Source organism: Lupinus angustifolius, chromosome LG03 (genome assembly GCF_001865875.1).
Source record: "Lupinus angustifolius cultivar Tanjil chromosome LG03, LupAngTanjil_v1.0, whole genome shotgun sequence".
Lineage (NCBI taxonomy): Eukaryota > Viridiplantae > Streptophyta > Magnoliopsida > Fabales > Fabaceae > Lupinus > Lupinus angustifolius.
Window position 1 is genome coordinate 16,452,832 of NC_032011.1, and position 13,119 is coordinate 16,465,950.

The 13,119-nt window shown below is 35.2% G+C and overlaps 1 protein-coding gene across 1 annotated transcript; it reads left to right on the forward strand.

Annotated features, from left to right (window-relative positions):
• Window positions 803-3,323, forward strand: LOC109342382 (uncharacterized protein At1g04910-like). The gene is made up of 6 exons (XM_019580375.1): window positions 803-955; window positions 1,067-1,315; window positions 1,416-1,583; window positions 1,819-1,986; window positions 2,061-2,251; window positions 2,713-3,323. The coding sequence occupies exons 1-6, from the start codon at window positions 803-805 to the stop codon at window positions 2,873-2,875; spliced, it is 1,092 nt and encodes a 363-aa protein (XP_019435920.1). The 3' UTR covers window positions 2,876-3,323.

Below are 13,119 nucleotides of genomic sequence, written 5' to 3' on the forward strand. Positions count from 1 at the left end.
ATTTTTGGTGCCATTTTCTCTATTATATTTTCTCCATGGGCCTTCAGCTCCAACAAACTGGTATTAGAGCTCGTAGAGCTCTTGCATGCTAAGTCGTACGATCTAAAAGAAAATTCTTAGTATGCTTTATGTTCACAACATTGTTTGATCTTACACACCAGAAAAGAATTGTTCTTGTTACTAGAAAAGTATAAAAGTGTGAAAGTGCATGTCTAGGAAAGTTCTGCCTTAAGAAAGATCTAGTATTTAAGTGTGTCTCTTAAGACCCACCTCTCTTTCTTGGGAACTTTCCTAGTGTATGTTCACGGAATACGATTATCATGGCGAGTGTTAAATTTTATTTGGAGAAATTTAATGGGAAAATGTTTTCAATCTCTGGCGATTGAAGATGAAAGCTCTACTAGTTCATCAAGGCTTGGGCAAAGCCTTGGAAGGTAGAAACAAGTTACTATAGAGTCTGACCGAGGATCATAAGGATGAAAACTTGGAAAAAGTACATAGTGCAATTTTATTGTGTTTGACAGATGAAGTTCTACGAGAAGTATCACATGAAACTACAGTTGCTTCATTATGGTTGAAGTTGGAAAGCCTGTAAATGACGAAGTCACTCATCAATAGGCTGTATTTGAAGAAAAGAATATATACTCTTCAAATGTAGGAAGGAAAACCCATAAAAGATCATATGGATGAATTTAACAAAATTATTCTTGATCTAAAGAATATTGATGTTAAAATTGAAGATGAAGACCAAACAATTCTACTATGTTCCCTTCCAAGTTCTTACGAGCACTTCATCGACACCATGATGTATTTTTATCATGATACTAACTGGACCTGCCAAAACTGTTCATGGGCACCTTACCACAATCTCAACCCATTTCATCCTTACCACTTTCCCATTAAGCCATACTCCATTCCTCACTGCCCAAAAGAGCTTTATGATCCAGAAAACGAGGTATCTGATAAAATATGATCATAGCTGTTTAGTTTCGCGATTGAATTTTTACTTTATGATGCTTGGCGATCTCATATCATGGTTATAAATTGGCAAGAGAAAAACTATTAGGTTTGCTGCATTACTCTGCAACTTTTGTCTATTCAATCATGCAGGGTTATTCGAATTTCACCTTTTGCAAATAGATTGTCATTTGATGCTCCTCCGGTTGTTCAGCGCCTCAGATGCTTAGCAAATTATGAGGCTTTGCGATTTTCAAGTCCTATATTGACTGTGGGTGAGTCTTTGGTGGCAAGAATGAGGAAGCGTGGTGCATTGAATGGTGGCAAATATGTATCCATACATCTTCGTTTTGAAGAGGTTGGTTTTGATCAGATATGATTGTTCCTTTAAAGCATGAATGGTGACATGACATAATAATCTTTGCAGCAACTGTTACAATTTGCTTTCCGATGTGCAGGATATGGTTGCTTTCTCTTGTTGTGTTTTTGATGGAGGAAAACAGGAGAGAGAAGACATGGCTGCAGCAAGAGAAAGAGGTTGGAAAGGGAAGTTTACAAGACCTGGAAGAGTCATACGTCCTGGAGCAATCAGGATCAATGGGAAGTGCCCCCTCACTCCACTGGAGGTATTATTTACTTAAATTTTGAGTTATCTTGCTCTGTTAGAAGAGGAACAAGATTTAGTGAAATATTTGCTTTTTCTTTTTAAAATTGTTTGACCAACCGAGAGCTCCAAAAGTTTCCTGGAAGGCTCTCTTTTGCTTCATCACTTTAATGTCAGCTATCTATACAGAAAAAATATAAACTTTTCCCACTGTGATTTGCTTAAACTATGATCAGTGCCTTCTTATATATCTTTAGGTTGGCCTTATGCTGAGGGGAATGGGTTTCACAAAGAACACACCTATCTATCTGGCATCTGGAAAAATATATAATGCTGAGAAAACCATGGCCCCACTACTGGAGATGTTTCCTAATTTGCATACTAAGGAGACTCTAGCATCTGAAGAGGAACTTTCTCTTTTTAAGGTACAGATTCATATTTGACCCTACTCATTCACTCCGTGATTTAATGCTATGATTTTGACTTGAGTTACTTCTAGAATTATTCTTCCAGGATGGCTGCCATAGACTACACTGTTTGTCTTCATAGTGAGGTTTTTGTCACAACTCAGGGTGGTAACTTCCCTCATTTTCTACTAGGCCACAGAAGATACATCTATGCTGGACACTCCAAGACAATTAAGCCTGATAAGCGGAAGTTGGCATTACTCTTTGATAGTCCCAATATTGGGTATGTACTGTGTGACCGTGCATATATTATTTTCTGTTCGATACTGCTATGAAAGTAGTGGAAAACAAATTTCCCACCGGGGATTTTTTCCTGTTCAAAATTTATATGAAACTAATTAAATTTTGAAGTTTTATTATAAACATTTATTTTGGGGGACAGAAAATGAAATCTCCTGTATATATGTGGATACTAAGGAACAATGCCAATCTGGCCACCAACAATTATCTCATAGAATAATAATCTTACATGCCAACTGTACCTCTGAACATTTGAGTTCAACATGGAATTGCTATCCGAGGCCATCTAAATTGAGGTCGAGCCATTTTTACTCTGTTGAGATTGCATCACATAGTATTCCTCTTAATACAATGTGTTAGATGTTCCCAGTTTTTAAAGTACTATATAGAATTTTATCGCATAGGTAGTAAGTATCTGTTTCCTTTACTTCAATTACTTCACAGATGGAAAAGTCTCAAGCGTCATTTGCTGAGCATGAGGTCACACAGTGATTCCAAGGGGGTTGAGCTCAAAAGACCAAATGACTCAATATACAGCTTTCCATGCCCAGATTGTATGTGCCGTGCAAATAGAACTGACGATTCAAGACCCTCACCAGCAACTTAATGTACTGACAGAATTTGATGGATGTTTCTGTTTCTTGTGATTTTGTGAGCATGCCTTGCTCTTGACACCTTCCACTGGTATTTTGATTATTTCATTTACCCCCTTTGCATCCCGTGGGATGTCGTAAACCCGGTTTTTAGAGGTTAAGAAGATTTTGTTGCAGGTCTCATAAATCTGATTATTTCATGGGAATGAATCATGATGCTGATTGACAGCTGGAAAAAATGTTAAACTGCAGGATTCTCTCCCAGAACATTGACTGAGCTTTCTTTAGTGTATTGAATGTTGAATTATTAGCTTCTCTGTATCTAACTCAAAAGACAAACTAATACTCCTGCTTCACACTCTTCATGTACATGACCTGAAAATGATCAGTGTATTAAGACTGTAACAATAGATTGTTTTGTGTACATTAACAAATTCTGGGTCTTAGCTTTACTATTTTCTAGTTCTGCTTCCTCTGTAGTTTACAAATTTTGTACGTTTGCCCTTTATATTGTGGGTCTCTTTGTTAATTTTATTGTTTTACCTTGGTACCCCATTGTTTGAGTGATGATACCAGTAAATGTAATTAAGTCACGATTCACAACTAGCTATTGCAAAAAGCTCTAAACAGATATTTTCTTTGGAATGCATAGTTTTTAGAATTATTTGTCGTCTGTTTTCTTTCTCCATCCTAACGGAATTTAAGTTCAATATATGTCACCACATGGGGATTAAATTACACTTTACACAGTTTCTGTCAACCCCAAATGCTTAAGTTTAAGAATTGGTCAAAAAAGTTATATAGTCCAGTGAATTTTTAGTTAAGTTTATTTTCTTTTTATACCAATTCTAATATTTTAGCAAATGGTGTATATTTAGTCCATAGCAAAAACAAAGGTGATTCTACCTACATCAAAGAGCCATTTATCAAAAGTCCATGATGATAAAAACACGTTTTTTTAAAATACTTTTTTTTTTCTCATGGGCATTTTCGTTACTTATTTCTCTTATTAAATGTATTGAATATTGGCTAAAAAAAAAGATAATGAAAAGACTTTCTTGAGTCAAACAAAAAGGAAGTGGCTAGAGATCATCTTGAAGAAAGGAAGAATTTCTAGTCAAGTAAAAGAAGTGGCTATAGTGAAACCATCATCAATGCTCTTTTCCTTTGGTCACATAATCTTCAAGAGCTTTGGCTATAAATAGGAGTGTTTCAAGCCATTGTAAGACATACCAAATATTTAGCTTAGTGCATATTCTCTCTTCTTGTTCTCTTATTCTAATTGTGTGAGAAATACTTGAGTGAGAGTGGAATTGTGTGTACTTGGGTTTTGGGAAGTGAGTGAAACACTTGTAGTTATCTTTCATCATAGTGGAATAATTCTTGTTGCTCTTCAGCTGTTGACGTAGGCAAATTGTCGAACCACATTAAATTTTTGGTGCCATTTTCTCTATTATATTTTCTCCATGGGCCTTCAGCTCCAACAAACTGGTATTAGAGCTCGTAGAGCTCTTGCATGCTAAGTCGTACGATCTAAAAGAAAATTCTTAGTATGCTTTATGTTCACAACATTGTTTGATCTTACACACCAGAAAAGAATTGTTCTTGTTACTAGAAAAGTATAAAAGTGTGAAAGTGCATGTCTAGGAAAGTTCTGCCTTAAGAAAGATCTAGTATTTAAGTGTGTCTCTTAAGACCCACCTCTCTTTCTTGGGAACTTTCCTAGTGTATGTTCACGGAATACGATTATCATGGCGAGTGTTAAATTTTATTTGGAGAAATTTAATGGGAAAATGTTTTCAATCTCTGGCGATTGAAGATGAAAGCTCTACTAGTTCATCAAGGCTTGGGCAAAGCCTTGGAAGGTAGAAACAAGTTACTATAGAGTCTGACCGAGGATCATAAGGATGAAAACTTGGAAAAAGTACATAGTGCAATTTTATTGTGTTTGACAGATGAAGTTCTACGAGAAGTATCACATGAAACTACAGTTGCTTCATTATGGTTGAAGTTGGAAAGCCTGTAAATGACGAAGTCACTCATCAATAGGCTGTATTTGAAGAAAAGAATATATACTCTTCAAATGTAGGAAGGAAAACCCATAAAAGATCATATGGATGAATTTAACAAAATTATTCTTGATCTAAAGAATATTGATGTTAAAATTGAAGATGAAGACCAAACAATTCTACTATGTTCCCTTCCAAGTTCTTACGAGCACTTCATCGACACCATGATATATGGTCGAGAAGATCTGACCTTGGACGAAGTAAAGGCGACGTTGCATTCGAAAGAACTGAAGAAAAGAGTATCAGATTCGAGATCTGAAGGCTCATGAAAGTCTCTTTTGTAGAGGAAGAACAGAGAGGCGAAATCAATTTGGTGAAAGAGGGAAATCTAGGTCCAAGTCTAAAACAAAACCCAGAAAGTATAAATGCTTTCACTGTCACAAGGAGGGACATATAAGAAAGAATTGCTCAGAGTGCAAAGGCAAGGGAAAGATTTATGAATATGGAGATGCAGCTATAGCAAATGGCTATGATAGTGCAGATGCACTAATAGTCTCAGAGCATAACTCGAAAGATGAATGGATACTTGATTTTGGATGCTCATATCACATGTGTCCCATTAAGCATTGATTTTCCACTTACCAACCCTTAGATGGGGACAAGGTCCTTTTGGGAAATAATGCTCCCTGCAAGGTCATCGACATTGACACAATTACAATCAAGATGTTCGACGAAATCGTAAGGACATTGACAGATGTAAGGCATGTTCCAGAATTGAAGAAAAATATGATTTCCTTGGGACACTATATTCAAAAGGTTATAGCTACAAAGGTGAAGGTGGAGCTATAAGAATATCTAAAGGCGCTATGGTTGTAATGTAAGGAAAGAAAGAGAATAGTCTCTATATGTTACACAAAAACACAATCACGGGTGTTGCTGCTATCTCCTCAACATTTGATTCTGATGTCACCAAACTATGGCATCTAAGAATAGGTCATGTCAGTGAAAGAGGTCTAGTCGAGTTGGCCAAACAAGTATTACTATGCAGTCAACATGTCGGGAAGGTAGACTTTTGTGAACATTGTGTTTTCGGAAAATAATGTCGGATAAAATTCAATGCTGCAGTTCATCGAACAAGAGGCAGGTTGGATTATGTACATTCTAACTTTTGGGGTCCCTCCCAAGTACCTTCTTATGGTGGTAGCAGATACATGTTAACATTCATTGATGATTATTCAAGGAAGGTGTGAATCTTCATTTTGAAACACAAAAGTGAAGCATTTGTCACGTTCAAATAGTGGAAAACTTCGATCGAAAAGCAAACCAAGAGAAAGATCAAGAGACTGAGAACTCACAATGGTCTAGAATTATGCAGCAGAGAATTCAGAAATTTTTACAAGGATCACGGTATTGTCACACATTATACCGTGAGGCACACTCCACAACAAAATGGACTAGCAGAACAAATGAACAAAACCTTACTTGAAAGGACAAGATATATGTTGTCAAATGTTGGATTGCCAAAATTATTTTGGGCGGAAGCTGTCAGTACAGCTTATTACTTGATCAATAGATGTTCATCAATTACCATAGGTTTTAAAACTCTAGAAGAAATGTGGTGGGTATTCCAGCAACTTATGAAAATTTGAGGATATTCGGTTGTCCTACATATGCTCATAACAAAGAAGGAAAACTTGATGCAAGAGCATTGAAATGCATTTTTCTTGGATATCCTAATGATGTGAAAGGATATAAGTTATGGTGGCCAGAGAAAAGAAAGTATGTTATTAGTAGAGATATTACTTTTAATGAAGCTGAAATACTAAAGCCTCATACAGAGTCATCAAGTGAAAATGAAGATCCTAATATCTTGGAGAAGGTGGAGTTTGAGGTGGAGCCAACCAAAGAAAAACACTTGATCAAGAAGAAGAAGTTCATGATGCATGTACTGATACTGATATCTCCCATTTACAACAATCTCAATTGGCTATGGACAACCAAAGGAGACATATAAACCTCCAGAAAAGTATGGCTATGCTAATCTGGTGTCATACGCTCTAAATGTTGCTGATGATATTAGTAATTGTGAACCACAGTCATATGAGGAAGCTATCAACAACAAAGAAGCTTCTAAATGGATTTCTGCCATGACAGAGGAAATTGAGTCTCTTCATAAGAATCATACTTGGCTTCTTGTGAAGTGGCCGAAGGTTCAAAAGATTGTTAGATGTAAATGGGCCTTTAAGAAGAAGGAAGAAATCCATGGGGTTGAAGATGCAAGATTCAAGGCACGATTATTGGCTAAGGTTTTACACAAAAAGAAGGCATTGATTTCAATGAAGTTTTCTCTCCCGTGGTAAAACATAGCTCTATTCGCATCATACTTGTCGTTGTAGCTCAATTTGATATAGAACTTAAGCAACTAGATGTCAAAACGGCATTCTTGCATGGTGAGTTGGAGGAACAAATCTACATGAAACAACTTGAAGGATTTGAAGTTCAAGGAATGAAAGATCATGTTTTCTTGGTGAAGAAATCTTTATATGGCCTAAAACAACCTTCAGAGTTTGAAATGAAGGACTTAGGAGTTGGAAAGAAAATTTTGGGGATGAAGATTCAGAGTGATAGAAAAGAGGGGACACTCTTTCTATCATAAAAGAAGTACATTGAGAAAGTGTTGGAACACTTTGGCATACAAAATGCTAAAACAGTCACTACTCCATTGGTGACTCATTTCAAACTTTCAATGTCTTGTGTCCATAAACTGAGAATAAAAAAGAGATATCAAGTGTACATTATGCTAGTGTGGTTGGCAGTCTCATGTTTGCCATGGTGTGAACTAGACCAGATATTGCACATGTAGTAAGTGTGGTAAGCATATATATGACAAATCTTGGTAAAGTTCACTAGAAGACTGTGAAGTGGATTATGTGCTACTTGAAAGATACCACAATTATAGGGTTTTTGTATGGTAAAGTCAAAGATGTTAGAAACAAGATCACTCAATATGTTGACTTGGATTATGCAGGAGATCTAGATAAGCGAAGATCGCTCACCGGATATGTCTTTACACTGTATGGTTGTACTATTAGTTGGAAATCAACACTACAATCAATTGTTGATTTGTCTACAACTGAAGCAGAGTACATTGCAGTAACATAAGATGTAAAGGAAGTCATTAGGGAGAAAGGTCTAATTGAAGAGTTGGTATACAACTCGAAGAAGCAACCATCTACTATGATAGTCAAAGTGCTATACATCTGACAAAGAATCCAATGTATCATGAAAGAACTAAACATATTGATGTTCTGATGCACTTTATCAGAGACATAGTGGTGAGAGAAGTTGTTAGAATGGATAAAATACTCACTGCAGATAATCCGGCGGACATGATGACGAAGCCAGTTCCAACTACCGAGTTCAGACATTGTCTAGACTTGATTAATGTTCAGAATCTCTAGTAAGCATGAAAAAGAGTAGCAGGAGAATAACTATGATAGTCTTTTAGCCAAGGTGGAGATTAATTGAATATTGACTAAAAGAAAAAGATAACGAAAAGACTTTCTTGAGCCAAACAAAAAGGAAGTGGCTAGAGATCTTCTTGAAGAAAAGGAGAATTTCTAGCCAAGTAAAAGAAGTGGCTATGGTGAAACCATCATCAATCCTCTTTTCCTTTGGCCACATAATCTTCAAGAGCTTTGGCTATAAATAGGAGTGCTCCAAGTCATTGTAAGATACATCAAATACTTAGCTTAGTGCATATTCTCTCTTCTTGTTCTCTTGTTCTAATTGTGTGAGAAATACTTGAGTGAGAGTAAAATTGGGAGTACTTGAATTTTGGGAAGTGGGTGAAACACTTATAGTTCTATTTTATCATAGTGGAATAATTCTTGTTGTTCTTCAGCTGTGGACGTAGGCAAATTGTCGAACCACATCAAATTTTCAGTGTCATTTTCTCTATTATATTTTCTCCATGGGTCTACCGCTCCAACAAAATGTATATCAGTTGAAAATTAATGCGTAAATATATTGTCTTTGAACTTTTAGATGGAACAAAGTAATAGGATTATTTTTTTTAAAATACGATTGAGGGGAGTAAATGCTACTGGTTCCTTAATAATAATAATATTTAGGTTAGTTGGTGAAGAAATTAAGGGAGCTTTTATTTCAACATACCTAATAGATAATATCTTTTAGTAGAAAATGATAAATTAATTATATCACAAATATTTAAACACCGAATACCAATGAAAAATATGTTGGAAATTCCTTATGATTGGTGAAATACCAATTCTATGATCTTGAATCTCATGATTCTCACACATATATATAAAACAATGGTGCAATGTCATATCTGAATCCATGTTCTCTGATCTACTCCTTTAATCCACTTTTTCTGAGAGAGTTTTGGTATCATGGTCTTCCTCAACCAAATCCTTAATGCCTTTTGGGACCTTCGTTTTCTCTCTGATGAGGAGAGAAGAAAACTATTTGTGATTTGGTGTACTAGGGAACATAATCGTTCTTTATGTGTTAACTTATAGGGTTCCCATTATCCCCTATAGGCTAACAGTTTGGGTATCCACACATTAAGTCCATATTCATTGTCAGTTTTAGAAGTCCTATGAGTTGTTAGAAATTAGATCATTTGTTTTGTAACCCCAAAATAAATAGCTGATATAATTGTACTAAATATATGATGTCCACCTTAATTAGAAATTATGAATTTCTAACAATCTCTCACTTGAATGTCATATTTTTCCTGAAACAACTATATCACATATTCTTTAGGCGCGCATATGTATATTATTTATATTTAGACTTTTCCTTAATACAATCTGGTCAATCTTATATATCAACTACGGAACCACCGCGACCTTCATCACATTCAAACATGACTCGACCACGATGATCACCATATTAATATACTAAATGACATAGATTAAATATGGATGAGTGACATGGGAATTTCATGCAATTTGTCTCAAACATGTTTATTTCCAATTGGTCCTTCTTTATTCTTTAGTGAAATCAACACAAAGTCTTTAATCGCAACACAATATTTATAACATACAAGTTCAAAATAGAACAATAAACCATTAACTTTATTATGCATAAAACTATATATGACGTCCAAAGTAAATCATAAAACATATAGACTCTCACTGAACTAAGGTATCTAAGGAACAACAACCATATGAGCAATATGCTCATGAAAGACTTTAGGTACTAAACTCTTAGTCAGTGGATCAACTAGCATAAAATTTGTCCTATATGTTCTATGGAAATTTGTTTATTTGAACATTTTCTTTAACAACCAGAAACTTGATGTTAATAAATTTTGACTTTATAGAATACCTATTATTGTTGGAGTAAAGAACCGCTGACTAGTTGTCAAATAATTTTTTAGTGGTCTTTTAATATCATCGACCACACGTAAGTCATTGACAAAATTTTGCAACCATATGTCATAGTCTGATGTTTCAAAACAAACCATTAACTCCACAACCATGGTTGAAGGAGCTATGAGTGTCTGTTTATAAGACTTCCAAGAGATAGCACCTCCAACCAACATAAATACTTATCCAAAGATGGAGTGCATGTTGTATAGACATCCAGCAAAATCGGAGTTAGAATATTCAATAATCTCGAAACTATCAGACATCTAATAACTGAGCATATACTCATTTGTTCTCTTTAAGTAACGCATAACACGTTTGACTTCCTTCCAATGATACACTCCAAGATTAATCAAATATCTTCCCAAAACTCCCATGATAAATGCTATGTCGGGACGTGTGCAAACTTGATCATACATTAGACTTCCTGCTGTAGATGCATAAGGAATCTTTTGCATCTTGTATCTTTTAACGTCATTTTTGGGGCACTGTTCGAGACCAAACTTGTCTCCCTTAGCTATAGGGGTGTCCCTTGGTTTACTGTCTTTCATGCCAAATCTATATAGGACTTTATCTATATAGCTTTCTTGTGACAGCCTTAGGATACCTTGAGAGCAATCTCACACTATCTGAATACCTAATACAAAAGAAGCCTCCCTAAGATCTTTCATTTCGAAATTCTTCGTTAGAAATCTCTTGGTCTCATACAATAGTCTCATATCACTGATAGCAAGCAATATATCATACACAATATCAACTTTATTTGCCTCAAAACCATACGAGGTAATAACTTGATGAAACTTTTAATTCCATAGACGAGAAACTTGTTTAAGGTCATAGATAGATTTCTTTAATTTGCATACCCTAGACTTTGAGCCAACTGACACAAAGTTCTCTGGATGCACTATATAAATCGTTTCTTTAATGTCACCATTTAGATATAGTCTTAACATCCATCTGATGTAGCTCTAAATAAAAAATGAGCTACTATTGCCAATATTATTCTAAAAGAATCTTTTGAAGATACTATAGAGAAGGTTTCTTTATAATCAATGTCTTCTTTCTGAGTGAAGTCTTCAGCAACTAAACGAGTTTTATATCGACAAGATCCTAAACGCCATTATCATGCATAGACTTCATCTCATCCTTCATGATATCAATTCACTTTTGAGAGTTAGAACTTTTCATGGCTTGACATAAGTTCAATAGATCATTTTTTGTTAACCTGATGTCATCCTCATGTTCTTGAAGAAATAGAATATAATCATCAAAAATGGTACTTCTCCTCTCTTTAATGGATCTCCTTAATGACACTTCTACTTATTGAGGTTGTTGAATTTGTTCTATAGGTACTTGAGAGAGAACCTGGTTATTTAGGAACAATATTGTAATATTATCTTCTATTACTGAAGTTATTTCTGAATGATAATAGGTACAAGAACTTGTTCACCATTAGTGACAGGTTCTTCCTCAAAGACAATATTCATTATATTATCTTCCTTCCCAAAATCAACTTCCTCACAAAATCTTGAATTTCCCATCTCAAAAAAAAGTCTTAAAGCGGGATCATAAAATTTATAGTTCCGAGAACGTTCAACATAGCTAACAAAATAGCAGTTAACTATTCTTGAGTCCAATTTCATTTCATGCGGCCTATAAGGTCGCGCCTCAGTTGGACAACCTCAAATGTGCAAGTGTTTTAAGCTTGGTCTTTTATCACTCCAAAGCTCATATGGGGTTTTGTTAACTGTTTTACTTGACACCATATTAAGGATGTAAATTGTGGTCTTTAAAGTTCCCCCAAAGAGATTCTAGTAAGGAAGAATGACTATTCATACTTCTCATCATATCCTTAAGAGTTTGGTTACGTCGTTTACCAACACCATTCATGCTAGGATTGTCTGGCATAGTGTATCGCGAAACAATTTCACATTATATGAGGAAAAACACAAATAGCCATTTCACAACATCCTTATTTTTTTTCTTTTCTTATTTTGAGATGTCATTGTCAAATGAGCAATTTCAGTCTTATTTCTGCAACCTCTCTTTCTCTTGAACACAGTGAGATATAAACTCATTGAGAGATCATTTATCCTTTTGAGTGTTATAGCTCACTTTGAATGGCCCAAAGTGTGTAGGAAGCAATATCAAAACCAAGTGCACGAGCAAGTCATCACCAAGCTCTAGCTTAAGTGACTTGAGTTTTGATGCGAGATTAGACATCTTCATAATGTACTCCCTTATGTTTCATTTGCCTTTATACTTCATAGAGATGAGTTTATCCAAAAAGCTACTCGTCTCCGCCTTTTTATTTTTGGCAAAATATGATTCTATTTCTTCAAGGAAATTCCTTGCACTCTGACCCTCAGAAATAGAGCTCCGAAACACTTCTGGAATATAGTGTTTCATGATCATTAGGCACATTTGATTAGAGCGTTCCCATTTCTCAATTTTAACCTCATCGGGAATTTTAGGAGTAGAAATGAGTTTCTTCACCTGAAGTTTTATATCTAAATCCACACAGCCAAAAATAATTTCTATGGCTTCCTTCTAAACCTTAAAGTATGTCTCATTCAACAATGTGATGTTCTTAATTTGAGCAGAAATATTTGTAGCACTAGTAAAAGAACAAAACACATTCAACTTTAATACTTAAATTCAAATGATGATTGGGCACATCACGAGTTACCTAGCACAACATTAATATTCAGTCTTTGTACAAAAATATTAACTTGTAGGTGGTACACTCAATGTAGTAATTAAACATTGATAATTAGTCATGTCAAACAATAAGCATTTCTGTGAATCGACTTATTATTCACATGAAAAACCATATGATTATCACATATT